Source organism: Micrasema longulum, unplaced genomic scaffold (genome assembly GCF_059751315.1).
Source record: "Micrasema longulum isolate JH-2025_06_02 unplaced genomic scaffold, ASM5975131v1 h1tg000888l, whole genome shotgun sequence".
Lineage (NCBI taxonomy): Eukaryota > Metazoa > Arthropoda > Insecta > Trichoptera > Brachycentridae > Micrasema > Micrasema longulum.
Window position 1 is genome coordinate 234,680 of NW_028278079.1, and position 24,688 is coordinate 259,367.

At 36.5% G+C, this 24,688-nt stretch overlaps 2 protein-coding genes across 2 annotated transcripts; one reads left to right on the forward strand and one right to left on the reverse strand.

The window, feature by feature from the left end:
- Positions 1-333: 333 nt before the first annotated feature.
- Positions 334-8,808, reverse strand: LOC148278364 (uncharacterized). The gene is made up of 6 exons (XM_088231493.1): positions 8,727-8,808; positions 5,939-8,483; positions 5,074-5,240; positions 4,268-4,481; positions 2,088-2,231; positions 334-1,701 (listed from the first exon to the last, which is right to left on the reverse strand). The coding sequence occupies exons 2-6, from the start codon at positions 8,450-8,452 to the stop codon at positions 1,555-1,557; spliced, it is 3,186 nt and encodes a 1,061-aa protein (XP_088087619.1). The 5' UTR covers positions 8,453-8,483; positions 8,727-8,808; the 3' UTR covers positions 334-1,554.
- Positions 8,809-9,080: 272 nt separating this feature from the next.
- LOC148278365 (DNA repair and recombination protein RAD54B-like) lies at positions 9,081-22,819 on the forward strand. Its single transcript, XM_088231519.1, has 8 exons — positions 9,081-9,623; positions 10,395-10,620; positions 13,358-13,557; positions 15,057-16,058; positions 17,936-18,180; positions 18,512-18,711; positions 19,418-19,558; positions 22,000-22,819. The coding sequence occupies exons 1-8, from the start codon at positions 9,205-9,207 to the stop codon at positions 22,069-22,071; spliced, it is 2,505 nt and encodes an 834-aa protein (XP_088087645.1). The 5' UTR covers positions 9,081-9,204; the 3' UTR covers positions 22,072-22,819.
- Positions 22,820-24,688: the final 1,869 nt, after the last annotated feature.

Genomic DNA, 24,688 nt, shown 5'->3' on the forward strand with positions numbered 1-24,688 from the left:
ATAATATTTCAAATTTAACTGCAGAAAACATGAAAAAACCATTGGGTATCACCATTGGGTGCCAACTTCCTGAGAGCTACTAAGTAGCTAGTACTGGACTACGTGACTGACTGCGACGGGCATAAATTCTTTACTATTTTCTTCATACACAACAATGCGAAACATTGGTATACTGCCAGTATATTTTTGATGATATTTGTAATTTATTCCCGATTTCCGATAAAATGCTTTTTTTGTGCCTAATAATTACTTATTATTTAATAACAAATTATTTCAGTCGATACATAAATGTGTAATGGAGGAATACTGAAAATCTAAACCGAATATTGATTATTTTTTTATTTTTTTTACATTTTTTTTGCACCACAACAGGCCAGGAGGCCTAATTACAGTGGTGAATTACATCACAGAGCACCCAGGCTTGAGAAAAATCACATTTTAATGTTTGTGTTCTCACCGGGAATCGAACCTGGAACCTTCCGTGCGTAAGTCAAGCGTCTTGACCACTACACCACGGAGGCCGCCGATTATATTTATAAAGATATTATAGTTATTAGACGCAATGTGTACTAGCTACACATCACCGGGGAGGGAGGGTTAATGGCATTTTGCTCTCCCAAATCAGTTCTATGGAATGGAATATTTAAAACTAACAAAACTGGCTCCTTGTCTAATAAATTGTAAGAAATAAATATGGGGTCTCGGCTGGCATACAAACAGCAAAAGGCTCGGTAAAGGCTTGCAAAATCGCAACACTCAGCGGAAATTTCATCGCAGTAAACCCGCAACCGAACGAGCAGCCACACTACATATTCCGTGGCGGATTATCAGTCTACTACGGAACCTGATATGCCTTATACAGTCAATCCGGACTATCCACCGAATGTGGCACATCCCACGCGGCACAGACGCCGAAGGTCTGCCGATGAAACAACATCCGTAATATATAATAACAGTAAATCAATCCAATGTTATTGGCAATCAACAGCGGAAGATTTGCTACGGAATTTCCATGAGTGTGGTGTAAGCCAAAACGCAACGATTCGTGCAATCAGATTATTTTTGTATGTTCAAGGAGTTTAAAAAAAAAAAAAAAAAGTAGGCATTTTTGTTCGTTTTTCTTTGATTGTATGTAAAACTATATTTTGCATTAATTGAAAACATATTTTAATAATAAAAAATAGAGTTTTAATTGTTAGTTTTGCTCTGCTATTTATTAATAAGCCCGTTTCAGACATGTACCCTATATTTGGTAAGTTATTAACATATTGTTATTTTAATATAATAAAAATTATATTTGGACTAATACGGATAGGTACTTAATAATGAAACAAATAAATACTATTTTTAAATAGATCTTCCAATCAGGCGAACTTGTGCACGGAATGAAGTTTGCGAGATTCCTTATGACTTACATTCAAGGTGTTTGACGATCGATAAGTATAATTTAAAATGCAGTCGTTTGAATGTTTTTTTTTTTTTGAAAACGGAATATTTAAAAATAATTCACTTAGGTAGGGGCGTGAGTGATATACGGAGGTACATGCCACCCGGTCAGAGGTGGGAGTGGAGGTGTCGTATCGTGTCCTGTCCGTCGGGAGTGCACCACAAGTCCACGAGGCGACGGCTCTCGTGCTGGAGGGCGGCGGTAATCGACTTCACTTCGCCGCGGCGGAGAACACTTTTAATCACGCCGAAACTCTGAAAAATCATTCATATTATTGCTTTCGCTGTGTCCAGGCGGATGAAGAATACAGTTAAAATGACACATTGAGATCAATTTTTAGTGACATTTTTGTTTTATACATTAGAAAAAAATACAGTAAAACCTCATTTTAGGTTCCTAAATTTTACATTTTTATGTCGAAATTTCCTTCATACATTTTCGTAAAAATATTCCCTATGATTATCATTTTTTACGTTTTTCATGACCACAAGTTTACGTTTAAAAATTTCAAAATTCAATGGATGTGTCAAAAAGGCGAAAATTATGTAGACATAAAAACGGTACCCCGCGCCGCTGCGTGCATCAAAACTGAAAAATAAAAGCAGGTAAAACAACTCATTTAAGCGGAGAGGAAAGTTACCTGAGAAGGATGGAGCGCCAGATCCGCAGCGATGGAGCGAACCTCCTCCAGGAACCTGTCCGGCCACAGGGTCCGCGCCACCATCCCTCTCTGAAGAGCTTCGGAGGCAGTCAGCTTACGGCCAGACATCACGAGGTCTCTTGCCTGGAATAATATATATAATCAATAAGCAATAAGTAGCATACAAATTTGACGCTATATTTTATATTATTATTCTAAAAATGATTGATTATGTCCGTCATGTACGGGTCCGTTTCACACGTATCATGCCAATCCACTCGGTCCGGTAAAATTAGGATGGGTAGATACTAATTTATTATTTTTCTTTTTTGGTTTTATTTATTTAGTTTCTACTCGCGGGTGAAAATTTTGCTAAAAAATATCGAGTGGAGATTAGTCTCCATGGTGTATTGTTTCGTGTGTTTACCTGTCTATTGATAAATGAAATAATTAAAAAAATAATTGAATTTGTTGCAACAGAGAGAAGGGAATATGGAAGTCTAGGCATTTACAGAGCTTATGACCTGTCGCTGGCTGGTTTAAGTAGCCACTTTACACACTGTGTAAAATTCACCATTTGCCTATGTTTGAACATCCACATTTCCTCAACTCTTCCATCTGTTGACTTTTGTGAAGTAAATGAACTTAAATCTTTATCGTATCACATGATAAAGGTTTCGCATGAATAACTTCCTAGGGAGGAAATCCAGCCAGTCTGCAAGCATTCAGACATACTCAAAACATTGTTGAAAAAAAAAAATATTAATGAATCCGCTCTATGTTAAACAATCGACTAAATTGGCGGATAGGAATTTGACCTCTATCCGTTAAGTAAATAGGCTCATTTTTGTTTAAAAAAATTGTCATTTAAAGCTCATTCGGCATAGCACCTTCGAAACGCTGTGTCGCTCACAACTCCAATGAAATTAATTTTGAAATGTCAAAACATGTTGTAAAAATCACAAAATATTATTAATATACATTATTTTGCTCTAATTTGTAACTATACACTGTTTAAATGTCACATTGTAAAATTACAATCTTTCAATTCAATAACGTTCTTGCTAGTCATCATAATTTTCCTATCTGCACTCTCGCATAGGGCACTGGATTGGTATCATTTTTAACATAGTTTAACACAGAAGGTGTAAGGTTGCATTGCAGTATAAAATCACCTTACAAACAAATATTTCAGATTGGCCCAGCCAGGAAACTGGAACATTGAGTGTGGTACGTAAACGCACAAACTACTGCACGTTGAGGTGATTCATCTCCTCTATTTTTAAACCTGAAAGTAGCCGTCGAACCGAAAACACTTGTCCAGGGTTCTGAGAGTTCTGTTCAAGACAGCGTTCCTCTGTCATTGGTGGCGTCCAGCTACTTCCAACCGAAGGAATGTCTCAGTCAAATATTTAAAAAAAATCTTTAAATGCTCTTCTCGATGCTTGGCAATCACGATGGAAATCTTTAGGGAGGGTTACCTTTCTTTTTTTTCCTTCAATCTGTCAGCGCTTAAAATCTTCTCGGGTTATCCCCGATCACTAGACTACACAGTTTTTATCAGGTCATGGTAAATTTAATGACAAATTATTTGTTTTTAATATTGTTGATTCCCCTTTTTGCTGCTGCGGATATCCTAATCAGTCTTCCGAACACATCCTGAGGTCTTGTCCCCTTTTCCCTCACTATGATTATCGAATGGAGCTTCTCGCTACTATCTGTCCTGTTAGATATACAGATCTGGTGACTTCTAAAAAGAATTTTAAGGCCTTTAAAAAGTTTTGTAATAATTTCAGCGAATTGATCATGTCCAATCAATTGAAGTCAGTGAAGACTGAAGAAAATTTTGCTGCCCGCATTCACTCTCCTTTAAACATCTTTTTCTACTCTTCCATCTCCTGAAAACACGCTTCCCTTCTATTCTTTGTTTACATTTATTATGCAATCAGTAACCTCACTTCCCCTTTCAAATACCATCACTTTTGACTTGCTTTCGTTCATTACCAATTCGCTCTCTGGGCATACATCAGCCTATTTATTGCAAATCCACCTAGCTGCTTGCCAGAAGAACTGTATTGTCAGCGTGCAACAAACACCTTACTCCAAAATTATCAATTTTCGCTCCAATACTTATTCATTCTATCTATATATTAATTTTAAAAAAGAAATTCGATAATTACCACTTGGGGGGGCAGGGCATGGGGACGTGCCAGCAGGGCAGCCCCCTCGGGCGGCAGGGCGCGGCGGGGGCGCGGGGACACGCAGAAGGTGGCGCGGTCAGAGGCCAGTGCGAGGTCGCACAGTGTGAGCAGCGCCACCCCGGGTCCTGCGCAAGCACCCCCCACCCCGCACACAACAGCCGCGCGGCACTCGCACACTGACACCATCAGTTCTCTGCAAGCAACAAGGCATTAAATTATTATCATGTCATTGCAGCGCTGCGATCGCAGTTTCCCGCATGCGTTGTACTTATTCTGGTCTATTGAGCAGGAGTTAACGCCATCAAGAGTTAGCTGACTGATGTGTACACTTCGTGGTGCATGTTCGAAATGCCAAATAAAAATTAATGAAAATCCCACCGCTTGTTAGAATAGATAATTCTGTACGAGAATTCGAATCGATTCAAATCGATAACTGAAATTCGTTTCCTTAATGCGAAGAACATTAAATCAGTCGACAAATCTGTAAGGGGAACGGAGAACAGGTGAAGCTTTTCAATGGTAGGGAGATGAGTGAGACAGTTCAATGAAGGTCGTGATAATGTGCACGACGATGAACAAAGTGGGCCCTTTTATTCAAAGAGTGGCACCCTTTTATGGAGAGGGTATACAAAATGTCGTGCCGGGCTATGACGTGTGCCTACAAAATGGTGGAAGTCATGCAGAAAAACAATTTAATGTCAAAAGATTTTCTCACAAAAATGAACATGTTTTCTTTAACTTGGGATTACTTTCTAGATATACCTCATATATTTAAACATTCTTACCGAAACGTGTCCAGTAACTGGTCAGCGCTGGCTCTCTGCTGGTCCAGGGTGGGCTGCAGGAGCCCCCGGAGGTCGAGCCCCCCGCACAGGGCCCCTTCCCCTGACGTGAGGAGCACGGCTCCCGCCGAACCCGATACTCGTACCGCCTCTGTCAACTCGGAGAGAACCTACAAATACAGCTTTTTTTAAAAACTCATCATCATTCCCTTTCCGCACCTAATGGTGCATAGGGCACTGCATTGGTAAACCAATCGTAGCGTATCTTGATCATTTTTATTACATGAAGGTAAGATGATCAGTCTTACGCTTCAGGTACCAGTCTAGGGACTATGAAATATTCTAGTGTAAACACCTTTTTAAATAAATATTTCATATCAACAATGTCAAGATTCGAACAGAGACCTCTTGCGTGGTAGGCAAACGTGCTGACCATTATACCACGAGGCCGACAACTAATAAAAAAAAAAATTACAAAATATAAAATACATATTTGAAGCACTAACTTTGTGGTTATTCATTATAATAAAATAAATATATAACTTCTTCTTCTTCTTCGTTTTTTCATGGCCTTTTCACCTCTCAACTCGGGTGTTCTGGCCAGTGTCGAGTTTTTTGTTTTTTCACATATTTAAACATGTGTTAGTAATATAATATATACAAGTTAGTATTTAATATAATATATACATTGTTTTTAACCAGATATTTTTTAAATTTATTTTACTAATAATACTCATACAAATACACATATATTACAAAAATAATAATAACGCACCCCTAACTCTACGAGGCCAAGAAGAAATATAAGGCGTGAGTTTTCAAAGAAATGTAATAATTGACACAAGTAAGTTAGGTATTTATGGCTTACCTGAAGGTCGTACAGCTCTTCCGAGTTATTGGTCGGCCTCACAACAATATGAGCAATGTTATCTGACACATCTATGGTCAGCTGGGTGAAACTGCTCAATTTTCCAAGCCCCGCTTTGGGTGAACAATCCATAGCATTCCCAATGTCTAATTTCTTGATTCTCTTCAACTTCTTCTGTTTCACAGCCGCAATCGTCATGCTATCGGTGACTTTTTCCTTCTTCGAACCCTGTAAAATTTTCCTCTTACGAATTTCCGCGAGAGTCAGCGGGGTGGAGCTCTGGATTCCAGAATCGTTTTCCAGGTTGAGAGAACCATCGAGTAGCGCGTGGGTTCTTCTTCCAGCGCGGACAGAAGACTCCAGTATGGGTGACTGGGGACGAGGAGAGAGGCCCCCGCTGGAGAAAGAAGAGGAAGAATGCCGTCTAATTATTTTAGATTCACTAACTCCGATCCCGGCTGCCGACATTTCACTGAGAGATGGCGATTGCATGCTGCTCCTCAGACCGGCCGCTTTCTGCGAAGCGGTTTCCACATTACTGACTGCCTTGTTCTCTTTTCTAGCGCGAAATACTTTTACACTATCGTTGCTTTGACTCATCACCGCTTGCTTAATAATTTTTGCTTTGGAAACCAAAGCTCTCTTTTCCTTTGAAATTGATATCAAGGATTTCTTATTTGGTTTAAGAGCTAATTCAGGTACGTCGGAGTTATTGTTACTTCTTTCTAATTGGTAGATCATATTGACCGCCCCCTCGTCCATCAGCAGGCGATCCACTTCGGTTAATTTCCTTTTTTTGGAGGACGAAGTGTTCAGAACTTTCTTTTTACCGACCGGTGACACAGAAAGTCTTTTGGAAGTCGCTTCTTCCGCTGGTTTCGAATCTTCTTCAGACGGGACGAGAGCTTTGGATTTCATTTTAGCGTCGGGTTTGGGAGTTTTATTATCTGCGGTATTCTCATCTTGCACTGCCGAAACTTTTTTAGTGGGAGTTTCCTTTCTAATAATACTGCTGGCGAATTTATAAGAGTCCGGATTATCCGGATCGTAAATGACTTTCTTCTTTATTACTCTGGATACCCTCCGCGGAGTGGGCTCCACGAAATTCCCGGTGCTGGGGACGGGAGTAATATTCCCAGTGAGAGGAGTGTTGTTAGCGGTCACTACTTCCGGAGTGTTGTTGTTGAGCTGATGTTGTTGGGTTTCCTGCTTCCCATCGTCGTCGCTCCAGTCGCTGATAAGGTTGGAAATGCTGCTGATTTCCTGCACTTTGCTGTAAGTCTTGATGGGCAGGTCTTTCCTTATAACGTCGCACACCTCGGCGGGGGATACCTCGACCGTATCTTTATGAGGGGGCGTTGGCGGTTTCTTGGCCGCAGCGCCGCGCGGCAGTTTTCCGGAAGTCGGCGACACTTTAGGAATTTTCACATCGACTATCTTTTTCTTCTTCACGCTAGGCGACCTTCTCGTTGGAAGTTCTTTAAGTTGTTTAAGTGCCAAGGTTTTTTCGAGTACCGGATCTATCAATAACCCCTTGCGGGACTTCCTGGCGGGGGAATCCTTCCATTTCATTTCTTCCTTCGGAGTAGGAATTCGGGGGGATTCATTATCGTCTTCTAGAATGGCGAGAAGCTGCGAATTATTCAACGCGGGCTCCTGTTCCGAAATGATCACTTTAGAAGTCGCCTCTAACTTCCGCAACGCGGACGCTCCTTTGGAATCCTGGTTGGAACTGACCAACACATTCTTGAGTATTTCCTCGGGACTGAGAGTGACGAACGACAATTCGTCGATGTTGCTCCCGTTAGATACAGGCGCACTCACCGCTTCTCCGTGGATGACAGAGAGCTCGCTGATGATGAACTCATTCTCAAGGGGCCCGTCCGCCACGGCGGGAGGCGGCCCCTCGTCCCCGGTCAGCAGAGACAGCTCGGACTCGAGACTCTCTAGTTTAGTATCCGGTACAATAACAATATTGTCCGTAATCTCGTCACTAGAATTACAACTAGGCTGTAAATTCGAATCGAGTTCATTCTCCATGTTAATAATCACATCGCCGGGTTCCAATCGATGTTGGTCTTCAATATTCAACACTTCTTGCGAATTTACGTCCGTACCACTAATGTTTGAATTGATTCCTTCCGAGTGTTGTTCCAGTGGAAAACTAGGGGCATTGGAATCGACTGTTTCAGGGTTGTCTTGTTGAATATTATCTTCGACTGTTGAAGATGTATTCTCGCTGCCCTGTGAAGCCGCGAGCCAGTTTTCCTCGGCGGGGTGTGCGGACACATCGGTATTTTCAGACACCTGTCCTTGATATTGTTTACAAGAATCACCATTAGCTCTCGTTTCCTCCGCGGCTGTAACTTTGCTCGGTGGGTGCGGCGAAGATTCCGTTTCACACTTGGGTACAATAATTTCGAAATCACTATCTAATTTATCATCACCGCCAGATGAAAATGTTTTTAGGTGTTCACCATTTTCGACACTTATCGCATTTACCGCTTCTTCCATTTTGACAATTGATGTAAAGAGTTTGGAAGACCTAAAAGAAAGACAAACTAAATATTATGATAATCACCTAGGAATACTTCGTTAAATATACGTATTTACTAGGAAATTCATGAATGTAAGAGCGAGTTGAGAGCTAGAAAAAAATTCAATGTAAATATGTAAACAATGCTGTCCGAGAGATTATATTAATATCTTAATATCCATGAAATACATATTTGTAAATAACATAACATCCGATGATTTTCAATCTTCGTAAATTTGTTAAATTACTTACTCAAAATAAAGATTTTTTTTTCCAAACAATTTATCACATTTCAGAAACAATCCATAGCTTCATAGCTTATCAGACGAAACGTAATCACAAAATATGACGCGACCATAGACTAAATTATCTGGTTCATACAATCTATCGTACATTGAACATTTGTTGTTAAAATTTTTAATCTGCCTCCATTAATTTGATTCTACCAATCAGATGCGAGTTTTGACGACTGTATTATTTTGATTCGTTGATTAAGTAAGATGGCAACTTCATTAGAAAGTAAAATAGAAAAAGTTTATGAATAGTTCTTACTTGTTGCAGCGCGGAAAATATTCCCGCCACAAAACTACGTGTTTACAAATTATTTCAAGCTGTCAAAAATGACAATTTAGTAACTTATTATTAATTTTTAAAGTGGAAAAAAATAGGAAAAGGCAAAAATTATAACTTAATAATTTATTAAGAGTACTCATTAAAATAAATCTAAAATATGCGAAGATCAACAGCACCTTCTCAATTGAAAAATATAACCAATGGTATATTTTCTAACTCCAATCATAAACGCAGTATTCAAAGTGTTTTATCACTTATAAAAAATGATGATAATGAAACGGTATCAGAGCCTATTCAAAATAAATCTTTACCCAAATCTACAATAATTCATGAAGAATTTATGAATTGTTTTCCCGATGAAAAAATTAAGGTTTCTTCCCTACCTCTGTCGTCGAACTCGTCGCGATATAAAGTTGTTTGGGGTAAACCTTCTACAAAGAAACATAAAACGTGGGATGGAGACGGATTCTTGGATGTAACAGAGAAATGTGCGACACTTCGCGGAGACGACGGTGTCGTATTGGGCACAAAGAGTCTTTTGAAACCTTTGGATATTGAAATTGGCCAAATTATGAAGTATGTTATTGTTTTTCTAATTTGCTTAACTCTCGTTATAAAGGATGTCGCTTTGTCTTAGTCCGTCTCACAGTCTGTACCCGGCTTCAGAAATGCTGAAATCAAATCTTCCTGTGAAGTTCACGTTCCCAAGACTCCACTTTCTCGGGAACAAACATACTAAAAATACCACCAATCGCTGGCTTCCAGATTAAGAATACTGCCGGACTGGAACCAGTCCAAAAATGTTCATTAGAGGGTGAAGTGTACCAAGTATTTTTAATTAGTAACTTAAATACAAATATAAGTTATTGCATCATGAACTTTGTGGTCAAACATTTTACTAAATGTTATTAAATATTTGTAAATAACCACTTACAGAATTTTCTATGCCTACTGGTTTTGCCAGGGTATATCATTATAATATCAACTCATTAGCTAACCTGAAACACTTTGTTAATGATCCTCAAGACTCAAGACAAAAATAATTTAATTTAATTTACTCTCATATAATTTTGAATTCTCTATCCCCTTACCTCTGTTTAGTATAAATACATTGCATTTTTTAATAAAGATGCCAGTCTCGAAGATGTCGCAAAAGCGATAAAACCAGTCACTGGATATTCCAAATTTGTGGATTAAAGTATCACTTTTCTTTTATTTCTATAATAAATTACAATGAACTTCCATCAAGAATTTTAACTTACAAACTTAAATGTTTTGAATATTAAGTGTTTTAAAAAAAGGTGTTTATATTTTTATTTTATTAAAAAAAAAATTATATTTTTGCAGTGTTGGATCCAAAGTTATTGAAATCATAGAGCAATGCTCCGTGCATGAGTGTAACGACGGTGCCAAAAGAGCCAACGAGAATCCTGAGCCGATTTACCGACCGACCAAGTTGGCCAAGAGATCAGGAACCGGATCTTTCTCATGTCCCTTTACCAGTGGGAGTAAACTCGCCGATGTGGGGCATGTGCCGCCCCTCATTCTCCCTCCGCCTCCGAGCTCTCATCAGGTAAAAATAATAAAATAATCAAACTAGATTGTGATCCCGTGGCGGACTTACGGATCAAAGGTCCAAGGTTCGAACCCCGCTCTACCACAACTTAACTCCTATTTTCTAATAGCTAGTTATTTACAACTTGTTAAAAATTTTACCCAAATTCAAATGTTTTAGTAAATCATAAGAACCCAAGTCTTTTTTTTTAACAGTGTTTTGAGTAAGTCCAAAATTTTACAGACAGGCTAGATTTACTCCCTAAGGAGTTATTTAGATCTAAATTGGTTACAACAGAGAGAGGGAGATTAATAAATACAAACGAACACTAACTTTGTGATTGTATTTTTCCCCTAATAAATTAAATTATAATGTCGGATTTTTGTTTTCTATTTCCTGGCAATCTCCTCCATGGCGTCTATTTATGTCCACTAGGTTGCTAAAATGGCATTCACATTTGAAACATGTATAATCTCTAATTTGAGGGTTCGACTCTCATTAGAGTATCTAATTCCTTCCGTTATTTAGATCTACTTAGATCTAAATTTGTTGCAACAGAAAGGAAAAACATTTTCGAGAAGGCAATATGGAATTCGAGGCATTTACAGGGCTGTGACCTGTCATTGACTGGTTAAAGTGGCCACTTTACATACTGTAACATTCATCATTATGCCTATCTTTAAACATCCATATTTCCTCAACTCTTCCATCTGTTGGCTTTTGTGAAGTAAAAGAGCAGAAACCTTTATCGTGTTGGCGAGATTCATCCGGCTGAACCAATTCACCTACTAGGCAACGCCTGAAAATAGTTTTCCAATTTTTATACTTCTTATACCAGTTAGTTTAATTGACAATATTTTGAGTATGTCCAAATGTTTGTAGACATGCTGGAGTTATTTAGATCTAAATTTGCATTATTTAGGGTCGAATGCCAACTGGCCTGTGACCTAATATGTTTAAATTGATGAATTTTTTATAAATATTTTCATTATAATGATTACTTTTTTATTTCATAAAATTTTATTAACTGCTGTTTATTTCCCGTACTAATAAAAAAAAATACCCTTTAAAACCTAATCAGTATATTCTAACTAACGGAAATAATATATAAACCATAAGAAAATATGAAAAATATTCCAATTATTCTCTTTTACCAAATATTTTTACAACTGCCAGATTTAATTCAGGTTTCAGAAGGTGAAACACATAAAAAACAACTTGGTTTCAATTTATATTAATTTGTTTCAGGAATGTGGAGATGATTAGATTAGTACATGCTTCTACGTCTTTTAAAAACGTTCTCTGTATATTAATCGATTGTCAGTAATTTTTGTTTTTTTTTATAATCAGTATTTCTGTTTGCCATTATATTTTCATAAATAAAAACAATTGAGTTTGAAACGTTTTTTATTTTATTTTCCTAATGGTCCTAAGGAAATAATTACATAATAAATCAAAGCCAAACTCGAGGTCTGCAAATCTTGAAAATGCAAATTGTGTTTGTAAGGGTATTATATTTCGATAATGGTGACATATTAAGTTATCCATAAGATGAATAGAATAACTCTCCAATCTCATTGCCTTATGCACTATTGATTTGTTGAACGAAAATCACAAATGGCTGTATATGAGGACCTAGGGAGCTATGTGACTTAGTACAGTCTCGGACTCACAGATCAAAGGTCCTTGGTTCAAATTCCACTCTTCCCCAAATATCACATACTACGAATACCGATAAAAATATATAAAATGGATTTAAAATAATTAATTGTATTTTCGAAATCAATATGGGTATTGTGGAGAAATGTTTTCATACATAACTTCAAAAAAGAAATTATAAAAAAATATGTCACTAGAAAAACGCTAATGCAAAAACAAGGCATTGATAATAATTGCGATGTCAAGATTCGTGACGATGTTCTATAAAAATTTGAACGGTTAGGAAGAAGGCTCAAAATAAACATGAATCGTAACATATTAGGGGCGTGGCCAATGCAATGACCGTTTTTGCGGGAACTCAAAACTAAAAATTTATAAATATTTTGATGCTACCAATAAGTGTCAAAAAAAAATTCTCTTTACTTGACAGTATTTCATAGACCATTATTACTTTAAAAATGTAAACAAAAAAGTGATATTTCCTTATCAATGGTTGGCTGACTGCATTGGCTCAAAATCATTCAGCGGAGAGACTATCACACTGCAGTTGGTGTACTTATACAATGTCCTATGCACCATTTTTTTTATATTTTTTTTATATGGGAGTTGCTTTATTATTTACCTTGCTTATAATATACAAGGTTTATATTTCAAAAGTGGATTTTTCTGCAATTAAATTTCTTTAAATTGATCTAAACTGTTGGGATCAGGTGGGATATACTAATGTGGGCCAATCAGGAACTTCTCAGCATTTGCTTATGTGGAGAGGAAACCACTCAAAACTCTTCAGGAGAAGCCGGCCTGTTGGCAGTAGTCAACAGGCCTTCCGTTCCACTAGAGGAGTGTTCGGCATTTTCTTCCCTACTTTGGTTTATTTTACCAATAGCCTGCACTATATTGATCATGTATAATACTACCTCTCGTGTGAGTTCTTTATTACCTATCACCGATGGGATGTCGCATAGATCTTCACCCAAGCTTCTGCATCGCGCCTCCAGCTATGCACCATTAGGTGTGGAAAGGGAATGATGATTTATATTGTACATAAATTGAGAGATGTTTTAAGACTAAAAACTATGCATGTGATTGGTTTTAGTGGAAGCACAACATTGACAAGCATCCAATCTGCAGTGTGAAGGTAGACTCGTTTTTAACATCGCGTCTGCGTTCACATCAACAAGATGGTCTCAAGTTCCTGTTCGCCTGCGTGATGGGTTACAACAGCGACCACACGGGAGCTATACTGGCTGATGAAATGGGGCTCGGCAAGACTCTTCAGTGCATCGCTCTTATTTGGTATACATACTTGCTAACTATTCACCATTTATTATTATTAATGATACAGTAGCAGCTATTAAGCTGATGCGTGTATATCAAGTGTACGTGGTTATCAAACATTGTAAATTGATGTGTGCATCTAGGCGGTTTTTGAACACATTAACTGAACTAGCACCGATCACTTTCTCGGGAAGGCCATTCCATTTCTCCACAACTCGGTTTGTTAGGAAGTTTTTCCTGGGGTTGGATGAGAAGGAAGCAGTGTTTGGTTTCAATAAATGACCTCTGAGATGGCGGTTTTCATTTATAGTGAACATTGATTTTAACTTGGGTACATTATATTGCTCAGTTAAGATTTTGAATGTTTCAATCAAATCACCACGCTGCCTCCGTTCTTCCAGTGAACTTAACCCGAGCTCCCTTAAGGGGTCCTCGTATGATTTATTTCTTAGAGAAACTACCATTTTAGTTGCTCTTCTCTGGACTTTCTCCAACAACTCTGTCTTTTTTAAAATAGGGACTCCAGTTTTGGTAGGCATACTAGTCCAGAAGTGGACGAACATATGTTTTATAAATTTTGAGGAACAAATATTGGGTGATGTGTGCGAATGTTTTCCTTTTTAAGTACAAGAGGGAGTTGGTGCGTTTGACAATTTCGATAATATGTGATTCCCATTTAAGATCACAAGGAGTCACAACTCCGAGATCTTTGTCTTACTTTATTTGTTAGCATAGAATTATAATAAACGAGAAGGCGCGTAGAACCAAGTTTGCATACATCACCCTGTGTTCGAAAGTTTCCACATCTCAGTCACCGCACGACATCTCGCCTGCGTGCATGCGTGAAGTGGCCGTGTAATGTTGCTAGACAGCGAACAATATATTATCATAACACAAATATATGTTAATTTTGTGTTGTTTTACCACAAAAAATACTTTACTGACTGGACCATTAAAAAAACAGGTACTTTTATTAGGCAAACGTAATAAATATACATTAAATATTCATTTAGTAATTAAGTAAATTAATACCGTTTAATATTATAGTAAAGCTCATCAATAGAATGCCAGCTAAAAAAATCGATTACCCTGGCAATAAAATCCAATTTATAATTATAATTTAATTACTCTACTTATTTTGGCTTGTATAGAAATCCACAAACATAAAATAGCAATTATTTTTAGTATATAAAGAAACTTTGTAAATATTTAAGTTAGTTTGTTTGAAAATGTCCTAACAAGACGAAACGCGTCACAATATACCCTTTGTATATATTATATAAAAAATAAAGTAGAATTACAATCCAATAAACTTGTTTTATTTTGGATACATTACCAAACTAACTTTATCTGTTAAAATGTGTATTTCCCACTCTGTTGTATTTCGCCATGTGTTCTTTTCCCACCTTTTGAATAATAAAAGCTTAATCCCAATTTCGGTCCAAAAACTCTGAACCAATTACCACAAAGTTAGTGCTTCAAATGTAAATTTGATTATTTTCTTTTTTCTTTTGCAGGACTCTCCTAAAACATGGACCTTACGGAAGTTCCGTTATAAAGAGGGCGCTCGTCGTCACCCCCAGCACTCTCTGTGAAACTTGGGAGAAAGAATGTCTTAAATGGCTCGGTAGAGAAAGATTGCTGCCTTTTGTGGTAGACAATAATCGCAAGCCCCAGGAGTTCAAAGCTCGCCCCAATCTTCCAGTGATGATTATATCGTACGAGCGGTTTGTCAAACACGCCGACGAAATAGAGAGTATCAACTTCGATCTGGTGATTTGCGACGAAGCGCATAGATTAAAAAATGCCAATATCAAAGCAGCGCAAGCTTTACAAAACCTGTCTTGTAGAAAAAGAGTCCTGTTGACAGGGACGCCTATCCAAAACGATTTGCAAGAATATTTTGTGTTAATAGACATAGCGAATCCGGGTGTGTTAGGAACGTACAACGACTTCAGAGAGCAGTTTGTCAATCCTATCTTGGTTTCTCAACAACCAGATTGTTCCGAGGAATACAGTTCGATCGGAGAACATTGCGCGTCCCAGTTACAATTGCTCACATCTGGATTTATTTTGCGCAGGACTCAAGGACTGTTGAAGGATTATTTACCCGTCAAGATGGAGTGTGTCGTTTGCTGCAAGATCTCAAAGCTCCAAGAAGTATTATATTTTGCCGCGATCGACGATTGGTGGAACTCTAGAGAATTCGCTCCCGCTTCGCCGCTGAGTTTAATAGTTCTCCTCAAGAAAATATGTAATTACCCGCATTTGATAAAAAAGCCAGATGCGAGTGTCAATCTAAACGGTGTCAGTGTTTCCATTGCTGATGCCCTGCATAAATATTTGCCTCCTATCGCATGTGTTACGGAAGAACATTCGGGAAAGTTGAATGTAATGCGAGCTCTGATAAAGGAAGTCATTTTCCAGAAAAAAGAGAAGATGGTGATTGTTTCGTGTTCAACTAAAATGCTGGACGTGCTTGCGGAATTATGCAGTAAAATGTTTGTGGCATCATCAAGGTAATTTGCTCACTCTTCAAATTGTATATAAATGGTTTCTAATGATGAAGTCCAGTGGTTTTTTTCTATTTTTATTTATCGTTTAATCAGCGCTATAATTTTTTTTTTTTCTGAAGTGTTGAAGTGCTGAGTTTTGTATTTTTGAAATTACTCCACATGTGACATCAGAGGTATGTCAGCCTCGTGGTGTAATGGTCAGCGCGTTTGCCTGTCATGCGAGAGGTCTCGGGTTCGATTCCCGACATGGTTGATATGAAATATTTATTTAAAAAGGTGTTTTCACACCAAAATATTTCATAGTCCTTGGATTGGTACCTGAAGCGTAAGACTGATCATCTTATCTTACCTTCATGTAGCTAAAATGATCAAGATACGCTGCGATTGCAGTGCCCTATGCATCATTAGGTGCGGAAAGAGAATGATGATGATGATTATGATATCAGAGGTTCTCTCCGTTGACAATTTAATGCTCTAATTTTTACCACGCGCAAGGAAACAATTTTTTGCATCTAATTTCTCGTATGGCTGAAATTCCTCATTAAGAAAATGTGCGCCATGTACCCAATACATAAGAACTTCTTGTGTTCTGGCAACAATTATACTTATTATTGAATTAATTTTTACACATGCAACAAAGATCACTTTGCACACTGTAACATAGACCATTCACCAGGAATGTGCACTCCATATACTATGCATTTAGGTGGCGCCTACCCACACGCCTGGTCACGGACAAAGTTCTGCGTGTAAAATGAAACCAGAACTCTGGATGAGTTTTCGAGCCAATGGCTACCCTCAAGTTGACATCCTATATAGGAAATCGAGTGAAGATTATTCCGCCTCGAAGCATTGCAGTCGGTGCATTCGTCTACCACACCGGAGGTCCCGAGTTCGATTCCTGGCTTTGATGTTGGATGTTTTGATAGGTTGACTGCTGCTCTGCCAAAGGTGGAGAGCCACTTAAATTAATAACAAACAATCACTTAAATGATGTCCCTTAACATTTCTCTTACTGTCCCAAAAACATCAGTGTGATACGATGCTGTGTAGTCATTACTCATGCAAAAAATGAGCAAGCAATATACGGTGAAGATGCTTAGAATTATTGACTAATTTGTCATAAAATAATAAAGGAGAATACATTATTGACTGATTTGTTGTAATTTTTTTTGGACGTGTTCTCTTGTTCTTATCATATGGAAAAAAAAACCAACACAATGGTTGTGAATTATGTGGGTATGCAACTGTCAAGTATTGTCACAACTTCTATATCCTTTTTACCCACAACCACTGTTCACTTCCCACCTCAGTATCCTTTGATCACCCGCCACATTAAGACCTCGTGTCGCACATCGCGCGTTTGTTTCATTGAACGTGTGTGTCGCATTATGAAACTTTGTTTTCACCAACCACCAGTGTTGAGCTCCAGACAAGGGCCTGCCCTCGTGTTAGTGCCGCTCGCAAGTGTCAAGTCAGATCTGACGAGTCCATCAAGAATGAAGATAAGGTTAGTGGCATCCTAATCCATCTCATTTGTTGGGGTTGTGACTACTCACTTATTTTTCATTAAATTTAATTACAGTCCACTCCGCTCAATAATATCGTAGAAGCCCTAGGGCTTCGCCCCCCGCTATTTTGCGCCCCGCATCTGCGTGGGAATTCGTTTTCCCACCACACAACGTATCTTAACATCCAATAAAATTATATAACTATTACACATAGGTAAAGTAGTGTTCAAAATATTTTTTTTATTAAATTTTTAAAACCGTGTATTTATTTATTTATTTTCAGTTCATAAGTTCAGTGTATAAAGAGGTTCCGGTGTATTTGCATTTTCGTCGCATATTTTGGAGCTTTATTTTGTTTGTCCATTACAGATTAGACGGTAGTACTCCAGTGTCCAGTCGCCAGTCTGTAGTTGAAGGGTTCAACTCCAACGGAGGCCCTCCCGTGCTGCTGCTCAGCTCCCGGGCCGGGGGCGCCGGGCTCTCCCTCCCGGGGGCCTCTCGCCTGGTCTTGTACGACAGTGACTGGAACCCCGCCATAGACCACCAGGCCATGGCCAGGGTGTGGAGAGACGGCCAGAGAAGGCCTGTGTTCATATACCGGCTACTATCAACAGGTAGGTACTTTTATTTTTATTTAGGTTTATGCTCTTTGCTCTAATACTTTAATGATATAATATGATGATATAAATTAATGTCACGGTAAAAGAACTTACAGAAAAAAAATTGGTTACTGCACTAGAACCTGTGACGTTTCAAAGTAGTTTATTTTTATTAATTTTTTCATACATTTTTGAGAATCTTTGCCGTACACTTAAACGCTCTAATTTTAATCACATGTAAAGAAACATTATATACAACTTTACGTAGTACTGAACTTCATCTTTTTTGCTGTTCTCCTGTTGAGTATACTGAATTTTGATCATATCAATATTTTTTTCTTGATAGGTTCTATCGAAGAGAAAATCTACCAGCGACAAATGTTCAAGACAGGTCTGTCCGACGCGATAATAGACCCTGACAACATGAAGTCCACCCTGAAACTTTGTGATTCAGAGTTGAAGGAGCTGTTTGTTGCCAACTTGGATACAGAAAGTACAACACACGACATGCTGCAGTGTCAGTGTATCGGAGATGGATCGGATTCTGTAAGTTTCAATTAAATCTCAAGTCTACAAAAACATAGTTGAAATAACATTATATATATAGCGCAATTTTTGTGAAAATCACCTCAAGGGCGCTGTACAATAAATAAATATCTTACCACATCCTGCAGCTACAGAGCGCATCGACGGTTGGGATTCTAGTTCCTCGTTTCCAATTAAGATCGGTTTGAATTATAACGGATAGGAGCTTGATTACAGCATATCTTGCAGCTACAGAGCGCACGGACGGTAAGAAATCTTGCCCCCATTTACACATTTTTAAAATTGACAAAGAAATTTAGTGTATTAATGAAATTTTTAAAAAGTTAATAATAATAATAATAAAACAGTAAGATTACAGCACATCTTGCAGCTACTAAGCGGCCGATGGTTGGAATTCTAGACCCTATTTCTAAAATTGAGATATTGTAAAGTTGATAACATTTACATATGGAAGCTAGATTACCAATCCTCGTGTAGCTACAAAGCCCATGGACACACTTGCCAAATGATTTGACCTGAAATATAGAGCATCGACCCAAGAAGCAACTCAGCATTTTATGTTGAATATAATACATTATATTTTGCAAGATCAACAGTGTTGCACATAAGATGTTGACTCAATAATGAAATCAAATGAAATTGATATAAAAAAAAAAAAGTTTTAATTATTATAAATAAATTGTTATTTTTTTTCTACTTGTTGCAGCACTTGGAAGCAACCGACTCTCGGGAGGGTCTGCAAGATTCTCACGCATTGGGAAATATTGCCAACCAAGATACCAAGAGCATAAACCAACTAAAGACTTGGGACCACTTCCGACCGAACCTTGTTCCATCCATTTTGCAGGTAATTTTCCAATACATAGCTTTTATACTGCATAAATTTCAAATACCCTGTAAACTGACAAGCATGCATGTTCAAACATTGGCAAAATGCTGAATGTTACAATGTGTAAAGTATTTAATTGTATTAAATTTTAAGCTTGAATTTAGGTATTTTTTTATTCTTTTAAAATTCAGGTATTAAGACTATGAAAAACCTCCGTGTATCAAAATCTGAAATGACAACAATGAGGAAGTTCAGTGCTATGGGAAATTGGACAAAAAAAAATTCTTACACGTGGTAAAAATTAGAGTATTTAATTGTATGGCGATGTTTCTTGAATTTTAATAAAAATGGACTTCTTTGAACGACGTCACTAGTTCTTTGATATCAACCAATGCTAGTGTTGTGATAGATTTCCGGCTACCGGGAAGCCAACTAACCAATATCGGGTTGTGGTCCCGTGGTTAGTGTCTCGGACTCACAGACCAAAGGTCCGTGGTTCGAATTCCACTCTATCCCAACTTGATTCCATTCTCTAATAGTGAGTTATTTACAACTCGTCGAAAATGGCCCTCAAAATGAAATATTTGGGTATATCATTATAACCCAAATATGTATTTTTGCTTTAAAAAAATAAATAAAAAAATGTGGATAATTCACAGAAGAGAACTTATGACATCACTAGTTATGTGACATTACAAAATTTAATAGATATAAAAAGTAGTATTCTCATATATAAAACAATAATATGTCCACACATAAATTACTGTTCTTCCGTTCTTTTTTTATGTAATGGAGGAGAAATTAAAAATATACAAATTCTTCTAAATAAGGCGATGAGGATTATACTCAAAAGAAATATCTATTCTAATGTAGAAAGAATACACAGAGAAATTGGCTTGCTCACAGTAAAGCAACAAATTAAATATAATGTAGCAATTTTTATGCATAAAATAATTAAGGGATGAATAAAATAAAAACAATAATAAAATTTAACCAACAATGCCATACATGTGAAACTAGGGGTAAAAAAAAGATAAGATTACCAATGAGGAGAAAAACAGAATCTTAAAACTCATCGTACAAGGGATTGAAGCTGTACAATGAGTTACCTGAAGAAATAAAGGAAATAGAAAAAATCAAAATATTTCAAATAAATTTGAAAAAATATGTTTTTTTTTTCGCAATTCATCCTATGAAGGATGATTACTGCCATTTATTTGATGTAGACTGGTGTTTTTAATGTACTATTAACATTATGCACAAAAGGATAAATAAAAAAAATAAATAGAAGCCTCCTAAAAGTTTACACCATTCTCATTCAGAAATCTTCCTATATGATGAATTACTTCGGGGGTAAGTGAGGATAGGAGAGAAGCGACATTTCTGGGAAAATTTATGTTTGTAAGTTTAAAATAATTCTTATGTCCTTCCGTTATTGGGCAGCAAAAAAGTATGTGGTCAGGTGTTTCTAAGTCTTGGCCACACTCACACCATGGACTCGGAACTACGTTAATTTTAAACAAGTGACTGTTAGCGCAGCAGTGTCCAATTCTTAACCTGCAAATGTTGGATACCAATCTTTTAGACAGTTTTGCAGACTTTAACCAGGGTTGAGAAGGGATATGATTTTGCAAGCTTCTATAGTAGGAACCCTTAGTTTTGCTGCTTTCAGTCCATTGTTTCATGAATAGAATGGGCTAGTCTGAAATCTGCGAATGGAAGAAGGAAGGAGGTAGACCGCTTGTCAAAGCCTCTCTTGCCAGTTCGTCGACTCGCTCGTTTCCCCTGATACCAGAGTGGGCTGGAATCCAAGCTATATTCACGTGTCTATTGGAGTCTCTCAGTCTCCATAAAATAGATCTAATAGAACATAACAGTTCGCTTTGATGAGATTTGGACAGGTTGTTAGAGATGGAATTAACTGCGCTTAAAGAATCTGTGAAAATAATTATACGGGGATCGGATAGCGATAGAGAGTAATAAAGAGCTTCTCTTATAGCTAGACATTCTGCTGTAAATACAGAGGAGGGACTAGGTAGTTTGAATGTCAACTTGATAGAATATTCCGGGATCAATACAGCTGCTGTGCTGAAGTCATTGAGTTGTATCTTGGATCCGTCCGAAATATGTTATTGAGAAATTTCGATAAAAAAATTGTAATATTATTAAAAGTTTATATTAGTTCTTAAGATGTTATAAACTAACTTAATAAAGCATTTTAAAAAAAATCACAGGCGGCAAAATCTCATATTTTTAAAAAACTTGCTGATAATACAATCACAAATTTATTTTGACTTACTTTGATAGTCTATTAAATTGATAAAACAAAATAATAAACACTGAACTTCCTCATTGGAAATCCCATGAAATAAATTTAATCAAAATGAAAAAAAGAAGTCCTAATTTGAACATATTAAAAAAAAAAATGAAAATAACTAATTCTAATGTCTTTTTTTCAGCAATTTGGCTTAAGTGGAGCCGGCAATAATGTTAGTTTCATCTTTAGAAAAACTCATGTCAAAATTCAATAATTGAAGTTGTTTGATGCCCCAACAGCTTCATACTATTGTACTCGTATAATACAACACCAAATGTTTAGTTCAGTCATTAGTTAAATGTAGATTTAGGTGTATAAATTAATTGGTTCACTATTTTGAGTATCTTTACCATAGAATTAAGTAGCCCAGAACCATAAATAGCCCAGAAACTGCATATGCGCATCAAACGGAAGGCGACTAAACTACTCTGAAAGGACTAGTTTTACGTTTTGACCCCTTAGTTTCTTTGTAGACGTCACTCAGTACGCAACTCCCGATTTGATTTGAACTATGCCGTGTTGTCATTTTAAAGTGTAGAAATACTGCTGGGATCTTAAAGAAACAGGATGGGATCACATTTCATGTGTAAGTAGCAAATGCATTACTAAAATTTTTAATTATTTTCCATCTGTCAGATTATCAAAGAAAACAAAATGGACATTTTTTTAGCGTTGCCAGGGTAGTCAATTTTTTTTACGCCACTTTGCTCATCTAATGAAAATTGGACCTCTCGGATTAAACAACGCCGTGGTGGAAATTTGACCTACATTATCTTTAAAACATAAAATATTATTTAACATGACATAAAAATATCAATTTTGTGTAAAATAAAATTTGTTTGTTTTTAAAGTTCAAAGTTCATTAATTAAATTACTCTTATTAAATGACCCTTTACTTATCTGCTCTGTTGTGTCTATCAATGTTTCCGCGTGTACAATAAAATTTTAGAGAAATTAAAAAATTGCTTTTTTTTTTAAATATAAATATCTTACATTTGTGTTATGATTAAATTTTTCGCGATCTGGTAACATTACGTGGCGAATTCCTGCATGCGCGCGGCGAAAGTGGAGCAACGTGGGGGGTTTTTTGGACACAGTCCTGTGTATTCAAATATGATTCTACGCTCCTGGACTATTCTTAATTCTATGATCTGTACATATTGTATTAATAATTAAGATTTTAATTTTTCCACAACTTCTGACACATTGTCATGTCATGTTATTTAAAATAGTTTATTGTTTACTGATATAAAAAAAAAAGAATGCGCATTTTAAAGTTTTTATCAAATAATCAATACTAGTCATAATGTCTCCTTTATGCTCAATATGTTTTTTTTCAGTCACAGGCAGACTGAAAATTTAAGTCTTAAGTATTTTATTGCTTTAATAAATTTATTGAACACGTCTATATTCCTCATCAATCTGTTTCTGGGGGTCTAATGAATATGACAATATATTTTCCCATAAGAAATTCAATTAATCTGTTTACAACTCCTAAAAATGGTACAAAAATGTACAAACTTTAACTTTATTGTACTGAATGGATATACATAGTGGTAGAAGTAAAAGAGGAGAATGGTTGATGTAAAGAACAAGAGTTGCTATCAATTAAAACAAAATATCCTATACTATTCATTCCAATTCCGAATGTGGGATCTGTTTTGCCGATGATTTAGTAGTACTCGATTTAATAAGGAACCTGTCCAATGTTGTCTGTTTGTGGCATCCAATGTGCCAATGCCAGCGGTGGAAGTGAAGACGAATACGGGAAATACTAACGAATATGGGGGAATATGGTCATCAAAATGTGACAATTATTGAATATTACAAATATGGGGGTTGACGAATATAAAGGCTCCATTATTTAAATGAAAGATTGTGCAGTGACCAAAAAACTGGTTTCCCCACTGAGGTGGTTATGGGTTTTATTTCTGGTAAGATTTATTTTTTTTGTGATTTTTCTTACGCCTGGATTTTCTGTGCAATTTTTTTCAAGATTCTTGCAAGATTCATCACAAACTGTTGCAATTCGACCCATGAATTGTGGGTGTGATTGAAAAACCGTTTTAAATAAACAAGTTTTTAAATAGCAACATGTATCATTTCAATAATGAAGAGCTGTGTATAAACTAGAATAGGGAAATATTACGTTTTTTTACAATTAAAAGTAATAAGGGTTTATGAAATACTGTCGAGTAAAAAAAATTTTTTTTACTTATTGGTCACATAAAAAGTATTTTAAAATGTATAATTTTGAATTCCCGCAAAAACAGTCATTGCATTGTCCACATAACTAATACGTCACAATTCATGTTTATTTTTAACTTTGTTTGAAACCATTAAAAAAATTATAATTCACAATTATTAATGCCAAACATGTCGCTAGGGACATATTTTTTTAGAATTTCTTTTTAAAAGTTATGTATGAAAACATTTCTCCACAATACCCATATTGATTTCGAAAATACAATTAATTATTCTAAATCCATTTAATATATTTTTATTGGTATTCGTAGTATGTGATATTTCCCTATTGTAAAAGTACATTATTAAATAGCAAATTCTTACTTCAAATATTATTTTCTTTGTAGATTTTTATGTTTAATGATTGATGTTTGAATAATTTTAATAAAACAATTGAATATAACAAACATATATTTTATTTCAGTAAAAATAACAATAAGAAATTCAGTGATGCAATCTTAACATAGTTAAACCCTAAGGATTTTAACAACAATTGAGATATGGTGATGGTTTATAAAATCATAAGACTTATTTTTAGTCAAAGAATTATACTTAAGATTAAAAGACTTCTTATTATGAGTGTACAA

What these genes read in the sequence shown, in the direction of transcription:
- LOC148278364 (XM_088231493.1), bottom strand. Translation starts at nt 8,452, where the DNA reads ATGGAAGAAGCGGTAAATGCGATAAGTGTCGAAAATGGTGAACACCTA. An exon ending in AAGAGCTGTACGACCTTCAG is followed by an intron (nt 5,241 to 5,938) that starts GTAAGCCATAAA and finishes CTGTATTTGTAG; the next exon opens with GTTCTCTCCGAGTTGACAGA. An exon ending in TGGCGCTCCATCCTTCTCAG is followed by an intron (nt 1,702 to 2,087) that starts GTAACTTTCCTC and finishes ATGATTTTTCAG; the next exon opens with AGTTTCGGCGTGATTAAAAG.
- LOC148278365 (XM_088231519.1), top strand. Translation starts at nt 9,205, where the DNA reads ATGCGAAGATCAACAGCACCTTCTCAATTGAAAAATATAACCAATGGT. An exon ending in GAAATTGGCCAAATTATGAA is followed by an intron (nt 9,624 to 10,394) that starts GTATGTTATTGT and finishes ATATTTTTGCAG; the next exon opens with TGTTGGATCCAAAGTTATTG. An exon ending in TTGTTCCATCCATTTTGCAG is followed by an intron (nt 19,559 to 21,999) that starts GTAATTTTCCAA and finishes TCTTTTTTTCAG; the next exon opens with CAATTTGGCTTAAGTGGAGC.